General features: G+C 47.3%; 1 protein-coding gene across 1 annotated transcript; it reads left to right on the plus strand.

Annotated features, from left to right (window-relative positions):
• The first annotated feature begins 4658 nt into the window (after positions 1–4658).
• On the plus strand, positions 4659–17359 carry LOC107105725 (retinitis pigmentosa 9 protein homolog). Its single transcript, XM_015405727.1, has 7 exons — positions 4659–4700; positions 7535–7767; positions 9652–9682; positions 9925–10054; positions 12562–12653; positions 13977–14035; positions 16372–17359. Exons 1-7 carry the CDS (start codon positions 4659–4661, stop codon positions 16565–16567), a joined length of 783 nt encoding a protein of 260 aa, XP_015261213.1. The 3' UTR covers positions 16568–17359.
• The last annotated feature ends 4747 nt before the right edge of the window (positions 17360–22106 follow it).

Consider the following 22106-nt stretch of genomic DNA (forward strand, 5'->3'; position numbering starts at 1 on the left):
CCCCCCCCACTATTTCATCTTTCCCTTCCCTGAGAACCCCAATAGCCTCTCCCCTTTCCCTGCTTTTTTTTTCTCTTTCTCACTTACCAACCACTTACCTTTTATCTGCTCTCACACACACCCCGTGGTAGTAGTGGTGGAAAGTGCTGTCAAGTTTCAGTTGACTTATGGTGACCTTATGCGTTTTTCAAGGCAAGAGATGAACAGAGGAGGTTTGCCATTGCCTGCCTCTCTGAGCAGCAACTCTGGACTCCCATCAAAGTACCAACCAGGGATGACCCTGCTTAGCTTCCAAGATCTGATGCGATTGGGCTGGGAGAGAGTGACGGGTGTCATCTATGTCAGGGTGCCCCTCCATATTTATTTGCTTCATCACCTTTCTCTGTAATCAGAATCTAGAGCAGCTTACATCATTCTCCTCTCTTCCATTTTATCCCCACAACCACCATATGAGGTAGGTTAGGCTGAGACTGTGTGATTGGCCCAAAGTCACCCAGTGAACTTCCACAGTAGAGTGGGGTTTGAATGTGGGTTTCCCAGATCATGGTCTGAAATTCTAATTACCATATGAGACTGTCTTTCATGGGGGGCTTGCTGTTGAACAGAAGCAAGCAGCCAAGGGTTGCTGAGTCAAGCAAGTCAAGTGGTGGCAAGTCACCCAGGGGTTGCTCCCAATCCTAGCCATAATGAATCCTCCCTTAAAGACCAAAACAGCCCTGAAAAGGGCACTGCCTTTTCTGACAGAAACCAAGGCTTAAAGGCTGGCAATGCTGTTATGATTTCCTATCAATGGCCAATGAGGGTGTTCATTTCTTAAAGCTACAGGCATTGCTTCGGTGTTTTGGGAGGGGTATTAACCTCCAGAAATGTTTGTTTGTTTTAGAATTCATATTTTTCTGTACACTTGGGGCCGTGTTAAGAATTCGAAGGATTGATATTAGCACAGTGCTGAATTCATGCAAGGGCTCAACAGGGTTCAGTATCAGTTTTCCATGCAAGATTTCAACAAAAAATTACTCTGAGCTAGAGTTGCCAACAGGCCTGGAGAAAGATATCCTTTCCCTTTAGGATGTATTTATTTAGTTATTTAAACATTTATATCCCATTTTTCTTCTTGGCTCATGGTGGCTTAATAGAGGCAGGTGATGCTTCTCATGGCATGCAGATAAGCAGCATAACCTGGTAAATAACTTCCCATGAAGCCTGTATTAAAAGTGTGGGGCATTTTTTTCCTCCAGGCAGTTGGTAACTCTGCCATGAGCAAGTGCAGCATGCATTGACCAACTGCTGAATCACAGTCTCCACACATCAAGGATTATGGGGGGCAGACTTCCAAATCAGGGGATGTGGGACTTGAGCCCTAGCAACTTGTTTTTTAAAAATAAAGACTTCAGTTCTGACATTCTGTAGCTAAAACTGGGCTAGGTTCAAGTCTACTTGTGAAATCAGGATCACCCTATTCTCTTTCGGCCTCCTCCCCATGGAACTCTGGCTCTAAATCCAAAGCCTAGTCACAAAACACAACTCCACCTTATACTAGGCCTTTATTGAAGTTTTCCTTGGTCCTGTTTTCTCCTCTGCCCTTCCTTTCTGAAGTTTCCTGTAACTCCATTTGTTCATCTCCTCAACTATAATTCTGTGGTTTTCAACCCACTGTCTACTCTGTCCCCTTTCTATCAGTTCACCTAGTTGCAAGGTTCTCTGTCGCTCCTGTGCTTCTCCCTACAGTGTCCCAACCTTCACCTTCCCTACCTGCATAGAACACACATGAAGCAGCCTGATCCTGAATCAGACTGTCAGTCCATTAAGGTCTCAAGCAGAGGACTTTTCACATCACCTACTGCCTGGTCCTGTTAACTGGACATGCCAGAGATTAAACCAGGGGTCTTCTGCCCTCAAGGCAGAGGCTCTTCCATTAAGCCCCTCTCCTCCATTTGGTTCCCCCTTTCTTGATAATACAGCTTCTCCCTGCCCTAAACTGTGTTTCAGTTTTGTCACCTAAGCAACTAAGTTCATTAGCATTCTACTGAAGACAGGTTTCCTCTGAGCAGGAAAATCTGGGAACCTCCCATGGTGTATCATAGCAGTCCAAGAAAATGGATAGAGATGGTATTGATGGCCTGGCCATTTGCTTGGCTACCGTGAACCTGCATGGTTAACTGACAGTTGTTTTTTTCTTGCCTGCAGGAAAAATTGACTTTTATTGCTATGGTTCTTAGCATGCTGATAGCAGTGCTGGCTGTAGCTCTTTATTCTCTGGAATTTGCTCTGGCTACCTTGCCTCAAAGTCCCTTTCCTCACCACGGACTCAATGTATGTACCTTCCGATTAGTTTTATCTATGCCACCTCTCTGTTTTTGTTGAATTCTTGTAGTATTTATTTTTTAAAATAATTTTGTGCTTTTGCAACTTGAAGCCTTTGCATTAAAGTTTTTCATATTTAATATTAAACACATGCTCCAGGGAGGGCTGAGGCTGCTGTTTTTGTTGTGCGTCAAGCAGACAGGCAGAAATATAGCACTTGCGGCAAAGAGAAAGTTGTGTCATTGTGCCAGGAAAAGTGCACAGGTGGATTTTTGCATGTGACACGGCTCAGGCAGGGTGGCCAACAGCCTTGGGGGGAGGTGATACTCCTTTTAACAGTCTTAATGTGTGAAAATAGGTTGCTGAAGCTTTTGATGGCACAGAGGCAGACAGCATCACCTGGTAGCTAAGGTGCCATCATTAAGCCTCTATTAAAGGGAGGTAACAGCGTTCCGTGCGCCTTGGTGTTCAGTCATGCGGGCCACATGACCATGGAAACGTCTTCAGACAGCGCTGGCTCTTCGGCTTTGAAATGGAGATGAGCACCGCAACCGTAGAGTCAGATTCGACTGGCTTTCGAGCAAGGGAACCTTTACTTCCCTACACACACAGGTTGTTGGCAGCCTTGTGCACCTGTTAAAGACACAGCGCCTCTAGAAAGAAACAAGGTGGCAACTAAGGATCGGTATCTGTCACATCACAGATATTAGCCACTTGACGAAAATCCCCTCAAATCCCACTGACTACGGAATTCAATGACCATTCTAAATGTTGTACCAAATGAGATGGAAGAATGCTGGACTATACCATTGCAGACTAGAGGACCATGTTTGCATCTCTCATCTAAACAGGTTCTGGAAAGCAGTGGGGGGCGGGGAGGTTAAAACCCAGGGCCAGCACCAACATGCCCTGGAGTGGGGCAGCTGCTGGGCAGGGCCCACTGCTTCCACTCTCCCATCCACCCCCCACTTGCATGCCCTTCTCCCCCCTGACTGCCTGCTGACAAGCCTTCCTACCATCCATGCTCCTAGCCACACACACAGCACAGGAAAATGTGTGCTTGTGCAGTACATGCAGCTGGGAACATGGGGGGCGGGAGGGCTTGCAAGCAGATGAGCTGGTGTGGGAAGACACAAGGATGGGCAGTGGGACACAAGCCAGGGGAAGGGATGAAAGCACAGGAAAACTCCCTGCCCAGCCCCAAGCCTGGAACCAGCCTTACTTTAAGACTTCTCCATGCACCATGGACACCAGGAAGCACAAAACTCCCAGAGCAGGTCAAATCCTCATGGGCTGTGCAACGTGTGCATCAGCCCTGATTTTAAAGAGGTGTTCCAGACCTCATGAGCGCTGCACGGAAATGTGATCTGGTGTAAGTAGAGTTACCCAGGCTGACAGGTTGGCGGGGGGAGGGGGAGAGGGGGGCAGGACATGAGTCACCCTATGTTCCTTGGAAGAATTGCAGAATACAAAGAAGATAAACATATTGGAATAATTGAGGCCTACCTGACAGGATTGTCGTGACTTTGAACAATAGGGTTCAGATGTTATATACAACCACTTTTAAGGACAGGGCAAGCTCAACTTCTAAATAAACGATTCTGTATATCTTTGGTATCAGCAATGTCATATCCTACAAAATGGAGAAAGCAACTGCATCTCTAATATTTATTAAAAGATTTTCCTTTCTTTGTTTTTCCTAGTCCACGGAGTTGATTCGTCACTACAGTGTAAACACAGCTGAACTTGTGCTGACGGCCTTCGAACTTGGCATCTGTGCTTGGATTTTGCATATACTTCAAGAAGCAAGAAAGACACTAGCGCACTAAAAAAAAAAAAGTTTGAAGAAACAAGTTCCTTGCCCGTGAACGCTCATTCCACAATAAATTAGCAAGGCCATGAGATTATCTGTTGGTTTTGCTGCAGGAGACTTACTGTTACTCTTATAGAATGCATAATTAGCGTATAGGATACCGACAGAAGAGTTTTAATATTCCTATAATGACTGTGGATTCCATTCTTAGGGCGGGTCTGGGAAGAGTGCAGAGACATAAGCAGTTTGCAGCTGGAATAAGCAAAGGGGGAGAACAGAACATGTTTGTCAGGTTTGCTGAAAGTAGGGGTGTAGGTTTGGATGGGCGAACGGTCCTCTCTGTGAGATGTTCTACCTCATAGGAAGACCTGTTTGCCTTCACTTCCTCGCTGCTTGTATATTTGTAAATAAAATATCACAAAAGACATCCTAAGTCTCCAGTGTTTCCTCAGCCAAAGCTCTGGAATACTGCTCCTGGAGCTTTTGACCAGTTGGTGAAGTGAAGAGTTTGTGTCTAGCCTGAATCTGTCCTTTCAGCAAAATGCCTTTCATGAGGAAAGCCTTTGCCAGCAATAATCCCTGGGTAGGGGATGATGCAGTGATTATTTAGCTATGGGGTACCCTGACGGTGGGGGCTAGCTGACGCCAATATTTTGCCTCCTCTGTCTCTAAGTGCTGCCGTTTATTTTTCTCCATGGTAGAGAGTGATTGATATGTAGGGGAAAGCGCAGAGCAGAGGTGCACACAGTGACATTGCAGGGGTGCAGGCTAAATCGTCCCTGTTTCTGTAGTGACCTCAGTGTCCAGGGGCAGGCATTCCCCCCCCCCACTTACTATGTCCTAATTGCAGCCCATTTGCTCTGCTCCACAGAAATCAACAGGAGTCTGTAACTGGGTCCTGTTTCTTCATATTAGAGTACACAACAATGCACACTCCTTTATATAGAACAGGTTCATATTTCAGCTTTCAGTGTTGACTGGAATTCAATCAAAACCCCTGCATTTCCTGTTAATTTAACCTGTGCTCTCATGTAATAACAATGCCAGCTGGACTGGTCTATGTGGACAGATAAACAAAAATCAGATATTAAAAATGCAGAAACGGGGGGGGGGAATATTAGCCTCACTGGACATTCAGTAACAGACTTAAAATCTCACATATTTAAAGTTTCAAAGGAAGACCTCACCTCAGCATGAAGATGTTGAGTTGGAATTCATAAGGAGATTGATACTATAAGACTTGGATTCAATAGGGACTGGGAGTGGTTCGCTCACTTCAAAAGATAATTGTCTATCACAGGTGTATGTCACACCATCACCTGTGGGGAGTGATGTGCATTCCTCTGATTGGAGTGTTTATTCTTTTATCTGTATCTTATTTTCATTTTTTTCATGTAACACACATATTTTGGACTGCTGGGTCTTCTGGCCTGATTTTGTAATCTTTCCTCCCTTCCTCTCGTCTGTTTTTACATCTTTCTGCCAATTAAACATAACACTCCATACATCTGATAAAGTCAGGTTTGGTTTACAAAAGCATATGCTGACTGTACCAGACGGGTACTCCCGTCAAACAATCGCCCTTATAAGGTCTCGGATTTTCCCTTCAATCTCCTTATGAATTTCCAGTTCCCCATCTGATAACTTTAGGTGGCATGTCACTCTTATGTGGTAAATAAACTTTTATTATAATGCTGTTGTCCGACCTTATTACTGCCTGATACTTTGTTGGCTTAATCCCAAATAAGGAACTGTGATTGAGGGTCTGTACCGCTATAAATTCTCCCTCAGAAATAGGTACATGATGATATTAAGAACATGACTTGGAGGGGTGTACGCCTTTCAAACTGACTGGCAATAGAACTACTGCTTCACACAACAGGTAGCTGACCTGCAGAACCCACTGCCACAAGATGTGCTGATGGCTGGTGGTTTAGAGATTTAAAAGGATGTTGAACACACTGATGGAGGATTGGCCTGTTTCTGGTTGTTAGCCAAATGGGATCTCCTGGTTTGACCAGAGCTGGAAATGGAATGCTGGACTAAAGGAACATGGTACTAAAGAGTGTGATTTGGCACAGCTACTTTTAGGTTCTTCTGGCCATTTTCCAGACAGGCCTCAAGCCCCTAGCACCTCTTCAGGCAAAAGCTATGCCCGTTTACTGGGGTAGCAAGGCACACCGAGTTCAGTGGGGCTTACATCCTGCTTCGCTGGGCAGCAGAAGCACCGCCTTTGCAGCACAAAGGTCACCTCACACTATTAAAGAGCCTCCTATTAAAAAGGCACTGTCTGCTCCACAGCTCTTTTGACACACAGTCCTACACCAGTGTGATGTAGTGGTGAGAGTGTAGGGTTGCCAGCCTCCAGTCCAGGTGGGGCTCATAGATCTCCCAGAACTGTAATTTATCTCCAGATGACAAAGATTACTTCCCCTGGAGAAAAGGGCTGCTTTGGACTGTGGACTCTGTAGCATTATACCATCTCCTACCCAAGCTCCGTGCGCCCTCTCCAAAGTTCGACCACCAAATCTCCAGGAATATCCCAACCTGGAGTTGGCAACCCTGGCTGAGACACTCCTCTGTGAAAGCCAGGTTCAAATTCCCCATTCTGCCCCTGAAGACACTCCCTGGGCCAATCGCTGCCTCCCAGCTGGAGCAGCCTAACAGGGTTGTTGTGAGCAGAAAGCGGGGTAGAGTTGCCAGCCTCCAGGTAGAGCCTGGGGATCTCCCGCTTTTACAACTGATCTCCAGCTGACAGAGATCAGCTCCCCTGGAGAAAATGGCTGCTGTGAAGGGTGGACTCTCTGGCTTTATACCATGCTGAGGCCCCTCCCCTCCCCAAGTAAAGGTAAAGGTTCCCTTGCTCGAAAGCCAGTCGAGTCCGACTCTAGGGTTGCGGTGCTCATCTCCGTTTCCAAGCCGAAGAGCCAGCGCTGTCCGAAGACGTTTCCGTGGTCATGTGGCCGGCATGACTAAACACCAAGGCGCCCGGAACGCTGTTATCTTCCCACCGAAGTGGTACCTATTTATCTAGTTGCAATTTCTTGCTTTCGAACTGCTAGGTTCCCCAAACCCCTCCCTCTCCTGGATCCAACCCCAAAGCCTCCAGGTATTTTCCAACCCAGACCTGGCAGCCCTAAAGCGGAGGGGGAGGAGAGCCCCGTACTAACCCCCAACTCTTTCTGGGACGGGAGAAAAGAGCGGGGAAGGTGGCGGTTCCCTTCCCGCCTGCCCCCTAGGAGGAGGCGCTGCCGAGGCTCAGGCGGCCCCAGCCAGCCGGAGGAAGTGCCCGCCTCGCCTTCGCCTGGAAGTGAAACGAGGGGGCCGGGCCGGCCGGCGCCTCCCTCCCTGCCTCCGTCTGTGCTGTCGGTCTCGTCTCCGCTCCGGCTTTACCTCCCTCCCTCCCTCCGCCACCAGCATGTCGCACGAGTCGAGCAGACGCGGGGAGGAGAGGAGCGGCGGCGGCAGCCTGAAGCGGCACCGGAGCCACAGCGAGTCTCGGGCAGACGCGGGGAGGAGACGGGCGGCAGCAGCACCCTGAAGCGGCACCGGAGCCACAGCGAGTCCTTGCCGGGCGACAACTCGGGCGGGGGCAGGGAGCAGAAGAGGAAGACGCGCGAGGTCGAGCCGATCCAGCACCTGGAGTCCTTGTAAGGGCGGCCGGCTTCTCGGGAGGAGGAGGGGTCTTTCTGGGGGTTGAGGTGAGGCAGGTCGATGGCCGCTGGATTCCCAGGACTGGTAGCTGTGCAGCCGTCGAGCTCTTTGCCCCAGCAGCATGGGGCTGCGGAGGCACTGAGTACTCATCCTGCCCACAGGTGTGGTGCAGTTTAGCTCCATCAGCCTCACCTGCCTCCCAGTTCCAGAGGGTACTGCTACCCGTGTTGGTCTGCAGGAGGAGAGCAGACTTCGGAGCCGGTAGCGCCTTCGAGAGCAACACGATTTTCAGGGTGTGAGCTTTCCAGAGTCAGTGTCCCGAGGAAGGGAGCGTTGATTCTCAAAAGTTTATGCCCTGAAATCTGGTGGGCCTCGAAGGTGCTACTGGACTCGAATCCAGCTCTCTACCTCGCAGTGTTGCTGAGAGGGTAGAATGGAGGCGGGGAGAAAGATGTACATGGCCCCTGAACGCCTTGGAGGAAGAGAGAATAAAAATCCACAAAGTAAATAACATTCCCAAGGCAGATTCATAAATAACTTGGGAACCATCACCAGTAACAAGCTTCAGAGATCTACAGGAAAAAGCCAAAGGCATTTTGTAATGGGCCATTTTCAGTGACCCATGAAAGCAAGAGGGCTGATGCTACTTGAACATCCCCTAGCAGGACATTCCTGAAAAACCCCTCTCTGTCCTTTATGTGGACGTAAAAGATGGTGTAATAGTTTGGGAATGCATGTATTTATTTACTTACTTCTTTGTTGGATTCCTTGCTTCATTTATTTATTTTTATTTATTAAACTATTATCCCGGCCTGAGTGGTCCAAAGTTACGCAGCAAGCTTCCATGGGGGAGTGGGGATTCAAACCTGGGATCTCCCTGATCTAGTCTGACACTAACCACTGCATCACACTGGCTGGATGAGAACAATCCATAGAGATGAGAGATAGCCATTCTGTGCACATTCAGATACCTGGCAGGCAGGTTTAATGATTCCCCACAGTGTCTTTGGGTCAGTCACACTTCCCTCAGAGCTCTCTCAGCCCCACCTACCTCACAGGGTGTCTGTTGTGGGGAGAGGAAGGGCAGGTGATAGTAAGCCGCTCTGAAACTCCTTCAGGTAGTGAAGGGCAGGCTATAAAACCAACTCTTCTTAATTACTGTCACTGACTTTGCAGGCCAAAGATGTTCTGCTGCCAATATACTACAGTTTTCCTATCCGCCAGAAAGCCAGTCTAGTGATTCGACAGCTGAATTACAGTTTGGGTCATCCAGATTCAAACCTCCACTAACTCATGAAACTCTTTAGATAACCTCTAAGGTTCAGATACGGCTTAGGGCTGTAGGGACAGCAAAATGGAGGGAAGGAGAACCATACACACAGCTGTGAGCTCCTAAAGAGAAGGACAAGCCTGCCAGTAAACCTGCGAGAGACAGACTGTGCCAAGTTGATAGTGCAATGGGGGCCAATGGGGGTCTGTTGTGCCAAGATGGTGGAGACAAATCAGGATGCTATTTTATTTTATTTTTTAGGAAATGGTAGCACTGTCTAGAAGAGAAAGATTCCAGTTCAGAGCAATGTTTCTGTGACCTGAAACTGTTGATGTTAGTCAGAATTAAAATAAATTGTGCAGAGTGGAATGACACGTAAAAGGGTATCTTTTTGGCCTTTCAGAAGTGTCACTGGCAGCTTGATAAATGGGTCCTTTCCCTAACCTGCTTCCTGTCTGTTTCCTCATGTAGAAGAAGTGAAAATATTGAAGTGACAGGTGCTAAAAAATTATTCCCCTCCCCTTACCTTTGTTTTGATTGACTATTCCCCTTTGCTTAAATACTGACAAAGTATTAATACAGCAATATTTTCCTCTCTTCCCCCCCCCAGCTATGAGAAACTTCCTCCAGAGCTGATTAAGGTAGGTTGGCATGCCATAATGCTTCTTTTTAATATCTCAGAAACATTTTAAAGGTGCTTCTTAACTTCACAAAGGTGATAGTCAAATTCACTCTGTGTGTCCAGTATATCCTGAGGTGACTTTACCATGCGGGGACCATTTGTCATAGATCTGAAGCTGAGACAAAATAAACTCACTTTGCTTTTTGCACAGAGTTTATTTTTTATGAGTTTATTTTTGATGTGGTTTCCCTCTTGTTCCAGGAAAATGAGACAAAACCAGAAGACTGCATTCCTGATGTGCCTGGAAATGAAAACACACAAGAATTCCTCGCACATGCGCCAACAAAGGGACTCTGGATGCCTCTAGGTAAAGAGGTCAAAGTTATGGAGTGTAAGCCTTGGAAGTTTCTAGAATAATTTACATCATTTATACAGGGGGGGGGGGAATTATGTGGCCGGAAAAAGAATAGGTAGTATAAATTCTGAGATAATGGTAGACTTCACATTGATTATCAGTTTTCTTGTTTACTTAAACACTACCCTGTCCTATGAACTCGGAGCATCTTTCCACAATTTCATCATTCACATCCAGGGGTCATTTGGGGCCGGAGCGAGCCAGAGCAGCGCTCCGGCAGCCCAGGAGCGGGCACAAATGGCGGTGGCGAGCCCCGCCCCCAGTGTGCTTGCAGAGGAAGTGAAAAGAGAAGGGGTTTAAAGTTTAAACTCCCCTCTAGAGTTGCGCTGCAACAGCAGCATGATCTCCTATTGTATCCTATGGCCTCATAGAATACAATGGAAAGATTGTGTCGCTGCTGCAGCGCAACTCTAGAGAGAGAGGGTTTAAACTTTAAACCCCTTCTCTTCGCTTCCCCACCCCAGCCCGCCTTGGCAGGCCAGCTGGGGAAGCAAAAATGGGGGGGAGGCATCTTCAAAAGTGAAGAGAGAAGGGGTTTAAACTTTAAACCCCTTCTCTCTGGAGTCGTGCCGCAATGGCAGCGCGATCTTTCCATTGTATTCTATGGGGCCATAGGATACAATAGGAGATCATGCCGCCACTGCAGTGTAACTCTAGAGAGAAAGAGTTTAAAGTTTAAACCCCTTCTCTCTTCGCTCCCCCCCCCCCAGCAGGCTGGCTGGGGAAGGGAAGGGGGGGCTTTTGAAAATGCCTCCCCCCTTTTTTGCTTCCCTTTCTGCCACACTTCCGGTGATGTCAGGGGGTGTGGCATATGCTAATGAGGTATGCTAATAGATGTTGTAATGAGCTCCTGCGCCTCTTTTTCTACAAAATGACCCCTGGTCACATCTATCTCTGAATCCACTGGTACACAGTGAAAGTAACGAGTATGGAACAGTGTGAGAAAATTAACCTGAAGTTGGATGATGAAAAGAAAAAAATAATTTCTTTTCACAAATATATCCATGTCCATTTTTTTCAAAATGTTTATACTGAGTTCACCTTTTGCCTTCTCAGCATTCCAGTGGTAAGCAGACAAAAAAAATACCTAGAGAGGCAGTGTGATGCAGTGGTTAATAGCAGCAGACTCTAATCTGGAGAACCGAGTTTGGTTCCCCACCCCTCCCCATGAAGCCAGCTTTGTGACCTTGGTCCAGTCACAGTTCTCTCAGAACTCTCTCAGCCTCACTTACCTCACAAGGTGCCTGTTGCGGGAAGAGGAAGGGAAGGTGATTGTAAGCCGCTCTGAGACTTAAGTTAGAGAAAAGCAGGGTATAAAAATGAACTCTTTCTTCTAGAACTCCTTTACCCAATTTTAAATGGTGTGTCTGATTCTTTATAGCCTGCTGGGGGAGCAGATCACCTAGTTCTAGGTGGTAGAGATTTTAGCTAGAGACAGCAGTTGTGGTTCGTTTTCTCACCTGCTTTGTCTCTTGCACATGGGGCAGTTGACTCTAAATCAAAATGGCTGCTGAAAGCATAGAGAGGCCCAGTCCCAGATGGTGTAGCAGCAGCCACTGAAGATGACAGGGCTTTCACATTCTTCCTGGAAAAAAGCTAGCAACCATTTTGGGGAGGAATGGGAATGGCTAAGGCAACCATTTACACCTTCCCTGCTTTACAGGCGGCATGTTTGGAGAGACAGCACTTGGGCCCCAGGCTTCCAATACAATCTGTGTGTTCACATCAGTGCCCTGAGGCTTCTTTCTCTCACCTGTGCATCAGTCTGAATAATGAGGGCATTCCAGTGATCTCTCTCCAGATGTTCTTCAGAATTGATCAAAGATCCAAGTATTTTCAGATGTAATGTGAAAATCTCTTTAGGCAGCTGTTGAATGATTGCGATAAGCTGGGGCCTTTTTTTCTTTCCTAATCTGGGAGAACCGGGTTTGATTCCCCACTACTCCACTTGCAGCTGCTGGATGACCTTGGGCAAGCCATGGTTCTGTCAGAGCAGTTGTCTCAAGGACAGTTCTCTCAGAGCTCTCTCAGCCCCACCTACCTCACAGGGTGTCTGTTGTGGGGAGGGGAAGGGAAAGGAGTTTGTAAGCTGCTCTGAGACTCCGAGTGAAGGGCGGGGTATAAATCCAATCTCTTCTTCTTTAGTATAGCCACCATCACTACAGTTTAATAATGATTTGGTACTCGTGATAAATGGTACTAGATGCTGAAGAACATATAAGTGAAAGAACCCTTACATAGTTCTCGCTTTCCCATTTTACTCTCAAACCACCCTGGGAGAGAGAGAATGACTGGCTTGGGGTCACCCAGCATTTTGCCATGGCAGACTGGGGATTCGAACTGGAGTTTTCCTAAACCTAGTCTTACACCGTAACCGCTAAACCACTTTGTTAAAAAAGAAGACAAAGCTTGGTAAAGTTTCTTCCGCCCCTGTTACATTGCACTATTCTGAAGCATCTTTAAAGCTTATCTTTTATGTTTAGGCTGGAGATGTAAAAGTTATGAACACAGAAGAGGTGATAAAGAATGTGCTTTCTTCATTAAAGACAATCAGAAGCTTGAACAATTCAGAGTAGTAAGTAAAATACTTGCGTGTGTGTGCGTGTGCGTGTGCATGTATTTAATAATTCTGAATAAGCTGATATAACAGTTCACTAAAGTGGCCCATTTGCAGCCTGAAAAAGTAGGGACAATGTTGGTACAGTTTCTGCGTGCTGTTTCTTGGTGGTAGTTCCCATTAGAGATGAGCAGATTTCCCCCAGTCCATTCCTAGAGGATCCCAACTTACTGTTCCATTTGCACATCTGCAATTCCACCTACAGAACAGCATTTTAATTAGTGGAGCAGGAGAGGTTGAGTTCTGTCAACTACCCCCCCTTCCTCTGCAGACCCCATTTTTCCTGCAACGCTGCTTTTGGGGTCCACTGACCTACAGGAACAAAAGTGGGGGGATACAGTGTGTTGGGGGAGGTGAGGAAGTTGCATTCTTTCAGCATAACTCTGCTTGCGCTGCTTAGGCTCCAAGTCATATTGTTTCAAAAGTTTTCAGCATGGTGTTCTGCTCCTCTTTCTTTTTGGTTTGAGAAGGATAATTTCTAAATTTAGTTCAGAAATGCCTTTTGTTGCAGCTTTCAGTTAAAGTTCATCTGTGTTTGCAACAACATTCCTTACGCGCACAAGTACATGATGCATTGATAAAGCTCTGCAAAAAAGCAGTTGACGTGGTCTGCATCAAGATGCTGAATGCACTGTTTTACTTACTAATCCACTTCTGCAGAGTACATGAGAACGAATCTTGACAGTTCATCACACCTAGGTTCCTTTTCTTTCCCCGCAGTGATTTATTAATGTGTACACGTGTATCACTAATATAGAAGAGGGAAAAGGCGTTAATGAAATGAAGACGCTGTAAGCAGCAACAAACTACGTACACATGTTGCTCTGTACACAGTTTAAATTCTTTTTAAGTGAAACAGTGGGGGATTAGTCATACATTGTCCCACTCCAGAAACAAGACCGGAACCCCAACTCCAAGGAGAAATTTGAACAACAAGAATGTCAGATGCCTTCTCAATTCACCCTTATTATAGATGATAATGAAAGGGTTGTTTAGAAGCCTGGTGTAGCAGAAACAATGACTGAACATGGGATGTAGATTTTTTTTATGCCGCCTATCCAAGGAACCTGCCCTGTATTTGGGGTTGGTTCCTATTATATGGCCTGGTGTTTTGAGGACAACTGAAACCCAGAAAATTTAGGAACACATTACCAATTTGAATGATTATATATTAGAAATACCATAAACGTAAGATGGCTTTGATATATGGTCAGACTGCATTTTTGGCAGTCATCATGCAAAACAGTTAGAAGTAAGTTCTAAAGCGGTTTCTTTTTCAAGGTGCCTGAAGACTCCGTGAATGATACAAAGGAAAACAAGCGTCACGAGAAAGAAATGCGGTAAGCCTGGCATTCTTTTAAAACTTATCTAGGTATTGAATAATAATAAATGCCTAGCATTCATATGGCACACGAGTGTTCAGAGTGCTCCATATACTTCGGGTTGGATCCAGTCAGCTTTTTCACTCCGTCTTGCTCAATTCCCCTTCCTACTAGAGATCTCCTCCCACATGGCTTTTGTAGCAGCAGGTCCAGTGATCCAGAGCATAGCCTTTTTTTGCCAGTAGACAGGTTGGTTGGATCCAACCCATTATCTTTGTAAAGAACCAGTAGTATCAGGGTGCCAGTGATTAGAGCCTAGGTACAAACTCTGACTCGGCCATGGAAATTGCTAGCCGGGCCCATAGCTACTGTGGGGCATCTTGGGGCTACACCCCCTTAATTTGCAGCCACATCCTACAAGATTCTCTCTTAGAAAACTTTTTTCTGTATCAGTTCTGCCATGCTGCACCCTGCCTCCAGCCGGCCAGTCCTGCGCTGCCTTCCCCGGCCGGCCGTAACGTTCCTGCACCTTCTCCTGACTCGCTGCGCCCAGGCTGCCTGTGATTAGCCAACTGTGATTAGCCGATGTTGCTTCCCCTCCCCCAACATGTGTGGATCCGTCCCCTCCCCGGACTCCTGCACGTGGGCCGATGAGCAATTTGAGAAAGTGCCTGCAGCGCAACCTCGCCCTCGAGTGGGAAACGGACTGCTTGGGAGCGAATGCAGCACCGCGGCCTGGATTCCTGCCGGCAGGGCAAACCTAGGCGGACGAGAAGCAGCCACATCTGGCCTGCTGCTGCATTGGCACCGCCTCCTCATTCTCCAGCTGAGCGTGTCTGTCCCTCCCTCCTTGGAAGGGTGTGGTGGAGGGGGCAGGAGGGCAGGCAGGCTGAGAGGTCTCGGTGGGGCAAGCGGAGGAGAGGCCAGGTGAGGCAGCCACCTACTCTCTCGGCAAAGGCACTGCTCGCACCTCGCTCGCAGACAAAAGCCCAATGGACAGAAGAGAAGGGTCGTTTTCACAAACTGTGCTCCTTCCTTCCTTCCTTCCTTCCTTCCTTCCTTCCTTCCTTCAAGGCCCAGTCGGATCCAGACAGTGGAGAGAGGGTGCCTTGGCTGCTTTTGTGTGATCTTGGTCACCCCTCCCCATTTAGCCCCCACAGCAGGAAAAAGAGTTAAGAATGCCAGTTCTGGCTTGGACCTGGGGAGGGGAGGGGGCTCAGCAGTTACAGAACTGATTATTATTGTTGCCTTTATTATAACTTATAAGGGTGCTAATTATTAGTTGCGGCAGATTTTCCAGGTTGTGTGGACGTGGTCTTTATGAGTATATATAAGTATTTAGAAGTAGAAGTATTTAGAAGTATAAGCATAAGCTTATAAGCGAAGAGTCGGACGTCACGTGACTGTGCGACTGAACAACAGCAATAAATAAGCATGACGGTCTTGTACAGGTGTGTACAGATAAACTCTTAATGGCTGCCCCGCCCCACAAGCCAAAAAATCCTGGCTACGGACCTGTTGCTAGCTGACCTTTGACCCGTCATTCTTTCTGCCAAAGATACGTCGTGGCATTTAAAATTTTTTTATCTACCTGCGTACTTCTTTTATGTTGCTCTTTTCTTCCTTTGGGGGACACAAAGTGGCTTTCACGGCTCTTCTCTCTTCCGGTTTATCTTTACAATAACCCTGTGAGGTTAAGTTAGGCTGGGAGTGTGTTACTGGCCCAAAGTTGCCCAGTGAGCTTCCGTGGCAGTGTGAGGATTTGACCCTTGCGTCCCCCTCAGGTCCTTTGAGAATGGGTGAGGGAAAACCGTGATACGCCTGTGTGGCTTAGCACCTGGAGTGATTGAGACCAGAGTCCAGATCTGCATTATGGCGTGAAGGGCACTGTCTCAGCTGACCTACCTTTTAGGGTTGTCGTAAAGATAGAAAGGGAGGAGGGAATAATTGGGCATCCTGCACTAAGCCCTTTGAAGGGAGGGTGGGATAAAAATATGATGCAGTATTGCCGATGTTGCAGATGAAGGGTTGGGGCTGAGAGAGAGTGGGCTGCCTAACGCCACTTTCTGAGGTGAGAGATGAGATTTGAACTCAGCACTTTCTGGTTTAGGACTCAAGATTCTTAAGAGACTGCCCTTCAGTAGGTCGCAACTGTTGATTCTTTCAAAACTGAGTGCCAGTTCTAGGGGAAAATACACACACGATTTACCATGTCATTTATCTGGTCACCATGTCTCCAGCCATAAGGATTATATTTAAGCAAAAATGAAACAGGCAGATTGTCCAATAAAGTGGGGGGGGGGCATAATTTTATTTGTTTGTTTATTACATTGTGGGTCCATTTATGCATTTAGGATGCAGCAGTTGAAGAAGCTGCTTGAAGACTCCATTCGGACGCAGACAGAAGAAGAAGTAGTGGCGGAGGGGGAGGAAGAAGAGGGAGCTCTAGTGTTTGCGGAGGTAAGGAAAGACATAAGAAGAAAAAGGGGGAGAAGAGGAAGAAAAAAGAGAGAAAGCTCAAATCTTCCAAATGAGACAGAACTGGACTGAGGAAGCTTGGTGAACTTTTGGGAAGCATCCAGATCCTCCTGAAAGAGGTTTTGTGGTCGTTTGGATACGATCCGCGGGCACCTTTACCTGCTCCGTTGCGATATTTTGCAGGCTGCCTTATCAGCAGGCTCTCTTGCTGTATCTTTGCATTTCACACACCCCTAAATATTAAAAAACCAGTGTGATGGTTTAGTACAAGAGCTGCTGTGAAACAGAATTGCCTCTCGTGTTCCCTGTGAGTCTCCTTATTAGGAGCTATTGGCCTACAGATCCCTGTCTACCGTTCGGCTAGTCTTCCCTGCGGCTCTCCACCAAGCCTCCTAAGAGGTTGGAAGCAGTTTGGCGGCAGCAAGGTATGTTACTCCGGGACCCAGGATGGGGACTGCAGGGGAGGAATTGCCAGTAGGGAAACCTGCAAAAACACTGCTGCAGTGTCTGCACAAGGACCCTCCGGGTCGTAGCTTAGGAGACTATATATATATACAGATGGACAATTGCTTTAGTGTCATGAAAGTGAAATCTCTGCTATGTGGCGGGCTAAGGAGGGTGACGTCTGGCAAGCCAAAGTTATGCTTTCCGAAGCTAAAGCCAGCAGTCGCCAGAAACAAGAGTAAGATTTTGTGTGGATTTCACACTGCAGAACCTTTGAATTAAAAAGGGTGCTTTTTCAGCATGAGAAACCGATCTTTATTTCACAGAAACTGTGGTTTGTACCCTGGAATTCATGGAGACGATTTATGACTACAGTTGCACTTGAACGGAATCAGGGTGATACACCCAGTTTAACTTAAAGCTGGCCTGTGCGTTGTACATGTTAGATTCCATGTCAAAAATGAAGTCAAATGAGGAGGAAGATCTATGTTTTATTTCAATTACCAGAAGAACAATTGGACCAAATAACTCATCAAAAATTGACAACTTTCTTCTTTTTCTTCATCTTCTTCTTGAACATATTCTGATCATATTCAGGAAATACATTATATTTTATACATGGACTGACATCACCAAGAAAACAATATTCAAAAAGCATAATTGGTTACAAAAGACAGTGGTAATTTGAGTAATAATCCTCTGATTGGCCAGATGTAAAGAAACATATATCTACGTCAATCTAAGTAAACCTAAGTGTTTACTTAACCTAACCTAAATGATAATGGGCAAGGATTCTTCATACCCTAAACAAAAGTATTCATTATTGATACGAGACCAAAATTGTATCTGACCCAGACATTGTAAGGTTTTGCCCTTAAGAACTACAGAATCATGAACTTTGTACCTATTATGTTGTCTGCTAACAATATCAGACCTACAAGAGGAAAGCCTTCCATATAACAGGCCTTTCTAACATTCCAATACAATATTACTTAAGAATAAATCTGTACAAACCAGAGAAATAGTGATGGCACAGGGGAGCTCAATTTTAGGGGTGGTGGGAAGTGCCATCAAGCCAAATGGGGTTTTCGAGGCAAGGGGCCAGCCGAGGTGGTTGGCCATTGGGTGCTTCTCCATGGCAGTCCTGGATTTCCTTGGGGGCCTCCCATCCACATACTAACCAAGGCCAACCCTGCTTAGCTTCTGAGATCTGATGGGACTGGGTTAGCTGGGGCCATCCTGGTCAGGGTGGGCACAGGCAGATATACAGTGTGGTATATTACCACAGCGCACCCATAACCACTTGATGGGACTACTGGCTTATCAAGCTATTACTGTATTTCTCTACCCAATCAGAATGCCAGGGAAGCAGCAGGGGACCAGTGTGGTGTTGCAGGGTGTCGGACTAGGATCTATCTGGGAGACCCAGGTTCAAATACCGACTCCGTCACTGAAGCTTCCTGGGAGACCTTGGTCCAGTCATACACTCAGGGCCGGCTCACCCGCTAGGTGAACTAGGCATTCGCCTAGAGCGTGGGTCGGTCCTGGGGTGCCAAAAAGGACCCACCCTGCCCCCCAACCTTCCCGCCACTTTCTTGCCTTCCTCAACTCGCCCCCCTCCTCCCTCCCCAGAAGGTGTGCAGGTGGTGGCGGAGGCGACTGAGGGGCAGCAGCGGGACGTACAGAATGGGGGGCACATCCCCACCCCCGACGGCCGGAATGCCCACGGACGGAGCTTCCTCGAGCCACTTCGGCTCCCGTCCCAGAGAAGATCCCCTGCTGTGTGCTGAGCTGCCGGCGCACCTGCTCCCCATTGGGGCGGAAGGCCCGAGAGGAGGGCTGCGATCCAACGAAAGCGGCGGCTTCTGGGGACGCGATCCGGGCGAATGGGAAGCCAATGGGCGAGACAAGCAGGAGGATACCGCAGGTGTCGGGAGGGGGTCGCTGGAATCCTGCGGAGTGAGGGTGGGCGCTGCGCTTCTCTCAGGGTCTTTATTTTTCCCTTCAGGTGGGGTTTTTTGCGGGGGGTGTTTGGGCACCTCTCGCAGCACCGTTCCACCTCCTGGCCCCAGCAACCCCTTTGGCTTTGTGCTGCGGGGGGACTTTTTCCCCAGCAGGGCCGGGCTTCCTCTGACTCCAGCATGACTCACCCCCACAGGAAGGTCAAGAGAAGGGGGGGCAACTGAGCGCCGGTGACCCCTCCCTGGCCTCCGAAGAAAGGCACCTCCGCGCTGCTTGAGCAGGCCAGCCCAGGTGTGTGGGGAGGGCAGAGGGGAAACTCAAGTGCCGGCCAGCCAGCAGAGGCTCTTCCACTGAGCCACAGGCCCCTCCCCTGCAAGCAGGCTGCCCTTGCAACTCAATGGCACATTGTTGTTCTTAAGAATAAAAATATGCACACTCCTATCTTGTTGCTGAGGTCACAGATGGGTCTTGCTCTTCTACCCCCACAGACTTACAGGCGAAAACCAACTCCAGTTACCTGTGACATAGGTATTTTCCACATGGGAACAGGCTTCCGTGGTTTCCCAGTTCCACAGTGGTAATGGATAGCCCATGGCAGGTTTCCCTGTTTGGTGTAGTGGTTAAGTGTGTGGACTCTCATCTGGGAGAACCGGGTTTGATTCCCCACTCCTCCACTTGCACCTGCTGGTGTGACCTTGGGTCAGTCACAACTTCTGGCACAGCTGTCCTTGAAAAAGGGCAGTTTCTGTCAAGAGCTCTCTCAGCCCCACCCACCTCACAGGGTGTCTGTTGTGGGGAGGGGAAGGGAAAGGAGTTTGTAAGCCGCTCTGAGACTCCGAGTGAAGGGCAGGGTATAAATCCAATCTCTTCTTCTTCTTCTTCCTCCCAGTCCACTGGCTGTGATCATTCTCTTCTCCTCCCTAACAGAGAATGTTGGGTTTTTAAAAAAATTATTATTATATCATAATTTTATAGCAGCCTGTGTATTAGATTATCTGAATCCCGAGTTTTCTTTTTTGGGGAAAAGGGTTTCTAGTGCCTTTTGTCACAGAGCTATGCCTTTCCCCTTGTTTCTCCACAACAAAACGGGGTAGAGACTTACTTTTAAAAAACTGAAGCTGGGAACTTCAAAGAACATCATATACAGATTGCTGTATTGCTATGTATTTGATTGCCAGTTTTAAAAAGCAACACCCCTGGTGGCAGGGAGAGGGCATGATTGCTGCAGGGATAGGGTGGAGAAAATGGCTGCCATGTGGGAAGAACTGGGAAAATCCAAACATTCCCACCCACACAGTAGCCATTGAGGTTTGCTGTGTTCTTCGTAAAACTTCACAGCAAAGCAGGCCTGGGAACAACTGGAGGGGAAAATGGCGGGAAACCGGGGAAGCGCATCAACGTATCAGAATGATACTGAGGGGACACAGGCAAGAAAATCTCGCCAACAACACTGAACCTGGGACAAATCCCCATGAAAGTTAGTCCCGCTTTCACCAACCAGGATCCTAGCCCTGAATTAATCTGGGTTGGGGAGGGAGGAAATTAACTCCGGTTAACGTGCATGCCTGAGTTGATATGTCACAAATAACCAGCTGGATTTCCATGGAGGGGCTTGTGGCTCAGTGTCAGAGCATCTGCTCGACATGGCAAAAGTCCCCAGGTTGAGTCCCTGCCAGCTCCAGTTAAAGACCAGGTAGGAGGTGACATGAAAGCCAGAGAGTCACTGCCAGTCTGAGTAGACAATACTGACCTTAATGGACCCAGGGTGTGGTTTCAGTAGAAGGCAGCTTCGTGAGATTCTCCGGACAAGAAGGGAGGAGTGGGGAGAACAGGTCTGACCAGAATGTTCATTTACATTTTTTTACTTAACTGTGGCAGCCACAGTGTCAAAACTATCCAGGAGCTCTTGTCTCTAGAGACCTGAATTGTCAGTCTAAGTGTTTTTTTTTTAAATGTCTATGTGATTTGAGTCTTTAAAAAAGCAGTCACTTTCAGGGAAATCTAAAGGGGAGCTACAGGACTCTAGGACAGTGATGTCAAACATGTGGCCCGGGGGTCATTCATTCATTTTATTACGGTCAGAGACCCATTAAACAACATACAGAATTAAAAAAAAAACAGTCCCAAGTTATCAGAAAGCATTGCAGAGGAGAGACTTCTTCGGGAGTATTAAGGAGGCGCTGTCCGGGCCAATTTACTTTTTGGGCTGGTCTCAAGCATACAACAATTGACTATTTACTGTCTTCGCAAGACTTTTTTATAAGAGTCAGTGATCTATTAGTTGATGTAAGAACTGAAAATGACCCTCTTCCCCTTATACTGAGATGGCCTAAGGATTTCGTTGGCTCTTCTAACAGCCGCGAGCCATATTCCGCTTCAGCACTAATGACAGGCAGACAGAAACTTAAGTGGAATGAGGAGTTAAATGATAAGTTCCTTAGGTGGACCTTGTCAGAGCAAGGGAAATCTTTCTTCAGTAACTTTGCAAACCAAGCAAAGGAAGACCTCTCACCTCTGGCCCGGGGGTCAGATCAGGCCCCTGGAGGGCTTCTATCAGGCCCACAGTGGAACTGGCTGTCTTCTGCTTCTTCTTCCAGTTCTGCTGCTGCATCATCGTAGGTTTGCAGCTTGCAGATACACGCCTGAACAGCATACTCAAGATTGCAACAGCACAGACATTTTGATGCAATAATTCAGAGCAAGAGGTGTCAGTTATCAGACACTGTTAGACAAACAAAATATTGCAAGAGTGCTAATGTTTTAAGCATGTCTTTATTTGAAGTTAAAAAAACCCACCCTGTGTTTGTGTCCTTTATAAAGCTTATATCCGCTACCTGGCATTACATTTTATGGCGCACATGGCCCGGCCCAACAAGGTCTCATTTATTTCAGATCCGGCCCTCATAACAAATGAGTTCGACACCCCTGCTCTAGGACATTAGTCAGTACTGGGTACCGACTAATGTAAGCCGCCCTGACCCTGTTTGTGGGGAGGGCAGGGTATAAATTAAATAAATAAATATAGATGACTGGAAAACCTGGCAACAAGGTGCAGTCCCCCCCCCCTTAAATTGTTATTTCTTTATTTGATTCATTGATACCCCGCCTTTCTCCTCAGTGGGGCACCCAACGCAGTTTACATCATTCTCCTGTCCTCCCTTTTATTCTCACAACAACCTTTTGAGGTAAGTTAGGCTGAAAGAGT

Source organism: Gekko japonicus, unplaced genomic scaffold (genome assembly GCF_001447785.1).
Source record: "Gekko japonicus isolate JY-2015 unplaced genomic scaffold, Gekko_japonicus_V1.1 scaffold58, whole genome shotgun sequence".
Classification (NCBI taxonomy): Eukaryota; Metazoa; Chordata; class Lepidosauria; order Squamata; family Gekkonidae; genus Gekko; species Gekko japonicus.